This window comes from Elephantulus edwardii, unplaced genomic scaffold (genome assembly GCF_000299155.1).
Source record: "Elephantulus edwardii isolate Elephantulus edwardi_28Jun2011 unplaced genomic scaffold, EleEdw1.0 scaffold00034, whole genome shotgun sequence".
NCBI classification, from domain to species: domain Eukaryota; kingdom Metazoa; phylum Chordata; class Mammalia; order Macroscelidea; family Macroscelididae; genus Elephantulus; species Elephantulus edwardii.
This window is the reverse complement of record NW_006399784.1, coordinates 21910218-21916630: the sequence shown is the minus strand read 5'-3', so window position 1 is coordinate 21916630 and position 6413 is coordinate 21910218. Positions and strand designations below refer to the sequence as shown.

Sequence of the window (6413 nt, the reverse complement as noted above, 5' to 3'; positions counted from 1 at the left end):
AGGAGAGACCTGTCCTTGGAGAAGGACATCATGCTTGGGAGGGTGGAGAGAGGGCGCAGGAGGGGAAGGCCCTCTATGAGGTGGACTGATTCAGTAACTGAGATAATCAGGATAGGTGTGTCAGAGACAGTGCGATTGGCACAAGAGAGCAGAGTTTAGGGCTGTTGTACATAGGGTCGCTATGAGTCGCACGCAGCACATAACAACAACAACATGCCTTTTTAGATTCTCCTTTTTTGTAGCTGTAATGTTTTTAAAACAAGTGCCTAGTATTTATTATAATTGTGAACATACCATGACTGCCAAGGAAACAAATTGGTCTGTCTTAGAGAGAGGGTGGAGGCTAGATTTTAAAGCTCCAATCTCACATGCTCTGGGCATGTGGCCAGTCTTTGGAGAAGGACATCATGCTTGGAAGGGTGGAGGGATAGCACAGAAGAGGAAGACCCTGGATGAGATGGATTCATACAGTACCTGGGGCAATTGGGGTTGGGGGGGTTAGAGTCAGTGAGACTGGTTCAGGACAGGGCAGGCTTTGAGCTGCTGTGCAGAGTTGCTATGAGTTGCAGGCAACTCAATGACACATAACAACAACAAGCAACAAAGTTTATCATATCACTCCCAAATTCTTCAGTGTGAACTTCTATTTAAAGAGGACATTCTCTATGTAATTGCAATGTTGTTATCAAACCTAACAGCAGTAATAATTCTTTTATATCACTTAAAATATAATCTGTTAAAATATCTGCTTGTCTCAAAATTAAAAGATGAATTTTAAATACATATGCAGAAGGGTAAAAAAGGGATGGTAACTTTCAGTGAGGTTTGTAAAAGTTTGTTGTAGGCACCATCGAGTTGATGCAAATTCTTATTAGAAACCTCATGTAACAAGATTAGTCCTGTCCCATAGGGCTTTCGTGGCTATAATCTTTACAGACAGACAATAACCATGTCCTCCTCCCAGAGCTGCAGTGTAGGTTTCATCCACCAATCTTTTTGGTTAACAACAACCAACCATTGTACCACTAGGGCTCCATACATTAGCAAAACTGGAAGATAGTGTTTTGTAAGGAAATAGCTCTGAAGTTTTACATAACTTTCCCTTTTTTATTCCCTGAGCAACTTGAGAGGTGGAATATAGTGTCATTTTAATAGAACAATCTTTAGTGGTTAAAGTAATACAGATCAGCAAAACATGTAATTCTATTTTAATAACATTCTTGAAGAAAAAATTATAGTACCTACAAATACAGCTTTTACTTATGAAATACCCAGTCAAAATTTATATAAGGAAGTACTCGTGAGGATTCAGTGACATCAGCAATACCTAGTTCTTCAGGTTAAATATAAGGGTCAAAGGGTGTATATTGTTATACTATTCCATTATTTACACTGTTACATATCCTGCTTGTATATCCTATTTTTCACAATTTTAAAAGTTTTAGACCAGTGTACTTACTAACTGCAATAAAAAGTTAATCGTCAACTTTCTACATCTGCATTCTGAGTAAAAATTAACCAAGCACATGCTTGAAACATTTCCTTCTAAAGTCTTTTTAAGAATAATTTGGAAAGCTCAGAATGTTAAATAAGAAAAAATAAAATCTATGTTTAGAGAGTTCACCGTTAATATTTAGTAAAACCTATGTGTTCTGAGTCCTGATATGGGAAAACTTTGCCTAAACTACAAATACCCACTTAGGGAAGCAGGTAACTCAACATCAACTCATGAGACAAATGTGCTCTTAAAAAAGCGAACTGGGGGGAGGGTAGAGAAAATAGTGTAACAATGAATGAATGGAAACTCAAAATCTCTGTAAATGTTCATTAAAATTAATAAAATTTATTTTTAAAAAAGGCTATCCTTCCAGAAATACCGAAGTATAGGCAGTATGTTTTTAATCTTGCAGTGCCTCAATTCCCTATCTACTTCAGAAAGATCACAGTCACCTGAAAACCTAATAGTGCAGAGTTTTATTCTAACACTCACAGAGTCACCATGAGCTGGCATCAACTACATAGCAACTAATTTTCATGGCAGAGGAAAAGATTGATGAATGTACAAAGCACCTAGCCCACTGCCCGGCACATAACAGGCAGTAATAACTTTTTTTAGTCATATTTACAATTTCCTCCCTTAATCAAGGTTGACAATCTTTTTTTTTAAATTTTACTATTTTTTGTGTGTGTGCCGTCAAATCGGATCTGACTGATACAGGAGGAATCTCCTTCTCCAGCAGAGCGTCTGGTGGATTTGAACCACACGCCTCTGGGATTGCAGTGCAGCTTCTTGCCACTAGGACGCAAGATTGACAACTTTAAATCAGCAAAAAATGTAGCTGCTGCTGTTGTATACTATCAAGTCAAAATCAGCTCATAGCTGACCTCCCAATGAGTAGTCAGAGGCAATAAATCACATCGGAGAGTGCCCATCTTTAGCAGAGCATCTGGTGGATTTGATACACATACCTCTGCATTAGGGAGCTCTGGTAGCCTAGTGGTAAGAAGCTGCGCTACAATCCCAAAGGTAAAGCAGTTCAAATCCACCAGCTGCTCTGCGGGAGAAAGATGGGCATTTAACTGCCTCTGAAAATCCGCTGGAGAGTCAGCGATGAGTCAATTCCAACTCGACAGTACACAACACCAATCACCTTTGGACTGATAGCACAGCTCCTTAACACTAAGCCGTCAGATCTCCCTAATTTCAGTTCCCATTATCTTTAAAGGCCTGGGGTCAAGGCCTCAGGTATCTTCAAAAGAGTATGACAAGTATTATAAGAAGGACAGTCATGAAAGCAAAGCACCTAATCTCGGAAACTTCCTATGCCTATATGAAAACAGAATAATGAATGACATTCATTACCTTGTAACGTAAAGCTGTGAAGGACTTAAGAAATGACCTTAAAATCTCAACCTGATTTATAATTCTGGTCAGAATATAAACTAGCACTACACAACTTACACTTTCTTTAATGATAAAAATGGAGATGATTCATCTTTAAACATCCACCCCCAGGGCAGCACATTTTAAAGAATGTATCACACCAAATCAATTACAATTCGCAACAACTCAAATTTGCAGCAACACAAATGTTTGTTAGAATAGGACCATGCTCCACAGGACTTTCAGTGGTTGATTTTTCAAAATTAGATCACCAAGCATATCTACCCAGACACCAATGAGAAACCCTGATTCCTCAGCCTTTTGGTTACCCAAGTTCTTAATCACGTAACTAATAAACTCATTACTGTCAATTAGTAACCAACTTGTAGCTGACCTGCCAGCAGGTTTTCAAAGGCTGTGAAGTGCACAGGGAGCAGACTGCCCATCTTTCTCCAGAGGAGCAGCTGGTGGATTTGAACTGCTTGAGCTGGCAGCACATGTCTTTAGCCACACTAGGCCACCAGAGCTCCCTATAGAACACTGCAAATTTTCCTGACAATGATACGTACTCACATACAAACAGCTAGTTATGGAAAATAATTTTCACAGATACCTGTTCATCATCCCAAGATACATAAAGCTTACAAAGAGATAACAAATGTTAAAGAAGAACAGAGCTCTATTAATTTAAAATCCTTGAGACGCAAAGTTTTTCAGTCTCCCACACAAGATTCCCAAAAATGTTGAAAACTGTTGCATGATAGATACCAGAGTTCATTATACTATATTATCTGTGTGTCTATTTGAACATTTCCATAATATAGTTTAAAAAACACATTGTATATGTGTATATAAGCACACAACAAATTGGTAGAGCAATAACAAAATATTTCAAGTTTTCATAGTCAAAAAATAAATTACTTTCACCTACCTACTTCCTCATTTTAAAAGTAGTGGGTGATCTGAATATTATTAAGCTCTAGTGAAATAAATAATTAAATGCTTTGGAATAAAATAAGCCTAATCTTAAAAATATGAGGTTGGTGGGAAGTAGAGATTAGAATAAAGAAATCTGAAAGTCTCTTGTTAAAAATTATAGCATTTTTTAGGAACGGAATAGAAAGTAATGGAAATTACTTAATAGCTGCCTTTTAAAGTAATATGGATAGCTTAAAGTAGAATCATCAGCAACTTCTAATGACCAAGCATGCTTTAGTGACAGACATGAACTTACCAAGGAAATAAGACAAATTAAGACCCTTTTTTCAAACTGTCATTGAATTTTCATGAGTTACTTTAAGTGTGTTGTTGTGTAGAGTCGGAACCAACCCATAACTGACCCTCTGGCAGGTTTTCAGAGTCAGTTAATTGCAAAGGAGGAGACTGTCCTTCCTTTCCCACGGAGCAGCTGGTGGCCTCGAACTGTGTGCCTTGGGGAATGCAAGTGTAACTTCTTGCTACTAGGCCACCAGAGCTCCCCAATGTATTTTATGTCTTAAAAAGAAACTATTACAAATGCAAAGCACACTTTAACTTTCCAACAAATTAGCAATCAGTCTTTCATCCTCCCTATTAACAATTTCGTATTTAAAATGCAATCCTGGCAGAGTTACTTTATCAGTTGGGCAGATAAAAAAAATGTAGATATGTCTATTTATTTGCATTACTTCCCAAGTCCAAGCAAAAGATCATAAAAATTTGTAAAGTTTAAAAAAAAAAAATGCAGACAGGAATACACATGCTTAGGATAAAACAAACTTTTTGAAGAACCAACTCCTCCACTGGAGAGCCCCTAAAAACTTCCACAGTAAAACAACTATTTCCTTTGCACCACAGTGACCTTAGCGTCACAAACCTAGATTTGCATAATTCCTCCTAAACTGAAAAATCCAAAAAGTTGTTTCATTTAGGTCAGTAGAACTGTGCGTTTCTATCCATGGAAAAAGCCATCATCAGTTAGTGCAAAGCACATGGCTCTAGGTGTAACTTCGAGTTCCCCAGCCCACGAAAGAGTATACGCTTACCAAAAAAAAGACATCTACTTACCAGATTAAAGACCGTTTCTACAATGTCCCTATTGGACACCTCTCCGACTTCTACCAACCCGGTCAGCACGGCAAATTTCATTCGGATGCCTCTGATAGGGATCCCTGGCTTCAGGGCTAAGGCTTCAGTAAGGGTTTCTTCTCCTTTGCCTCCACCTCCCCCGTCATCACCTGTTGGTGGCGGGGAAGGGACACGGTTATCTTCACTAGCCATTGCTAGCTCGCGAGAAAGGACACCTCGGAGTCACCCTGGGACAGCAGGCGTTGCACGAGTATTAAAGCACCACGGCACCACACACGCAATGCAAAACGAAAAGGGTCTCTCGTCTTCCAACTTGTGCAGAAACCCAAAAGCAGTAGATGTGAAAAGTCCTTGGCGTCGCCCTCCTCCTCTTGGAGAAATATTTGTCCAATCTCTCTCCCCGAGGCTGACAACAACGCCAAACCCTATTGGAAGATTAGATATATGTTAAATAGGCTAGGTTTTGTTTTAGGGGTTTTCTTTCCACGGGGGCAGACAGGGGAGGTAGTTCTTATGGGTCACGAAGTTACTAAAGGGACCCCACTCGTAGGCACCCGCTTCTCCCAGGCGCAAGGAGAGAGGCTCTGAGAGAAGGCGGGTTCAAGAGGCCCCAGAACAGGTTCACTCCTCCCCCACTCTCGCAGGTTCCAGGCGCACGGCGACCTCTCGTCACAGGTGCACGGAAAGAGAAACTATCCGGGGGGTGAGGGGGAAAGAGGGGGTCGCAGGAGAGGAGGGAGCCCCCAAGCTACCACTGAGGTAGAAAGTTCCTCCTCACCAGGACACTCCGGACTCGTCCTCACACTCCGCCAGGGAGCAGCGAGACGGAGGTGGCGGCGGAGATCCAGGGCAGGAAAAGGCGGGGGGGGAAGAGGGCGGTGATTATTCTCAACGCTCGGCCCAGGGGGAGGAGTGCGCTCTCCCACCTGAGCTTCGACTGGGAGAGGAGGGGAGATGTGTGTTGGGAGGAGAGGCGAGGCAGGCGTGAGGCCCAGCGGCCACGGCAAGGGAGAGCAGGAAGAAGACTGGTCAGTGCACCTCGTCGCAGCCTCCAAATGTTCCCTAGTCTGCTCGCCCGGAGTCCGCGGCTGCACAGAACTCCATGGCTTCCTGGCCCGCCCCACCCCTGCTCTCAGTCAGCCTTTGCAAACACGGCTGCGGCTAGCACTACGGACGCCACGAACGAGGCTGCAGCTAGTAGGGAGGATGCTACTGGCACAACTCGCCCCGCTGCGACTCGCGCGACTACGGCTGTACCCACTGAGGCTGTTCGCGGCCGCCATGACAGCGCCGAGGGCCGCCGAGCCCGGCGTGCGCGTGCGCGAGCGCGCGGGGCGGCGGGGAGTGAGGCGGGCGGGCGCAGAGGCGGAGGTGGCCGCGCGGCGGGGTGGGGACGCGCGGGCGGCTTGGGGGACCCGGAACGGGTGGGGGAACTGAGCATTCAGGGCTGCTGCGGTAGCAT

General features: G+C 43.1%; 1 protein-coding gene across 1 annotated transcript in view; it reads right to left on the bottom strand.

Moving 5' to 3' along the window:
* Positions 1-5143, bottom strand: part of LRBA (LPS-responsive vesicle trafficking, beach and anchor containing) — an 874405-nt gene extending 869262 nt beyond the window's left edge. The window contains exon 1 of the mRNA XM_006884505.1: positions 4931-5143. Coding sequence (XP_006884567.1) covers positions 4931-5143 — 213 coding nt within the window. The remainder of the gene's footprint in view (positions 1-4930) is intronic.
* Positions 5144-6413: the final 1270 nt, after the last annotated feature.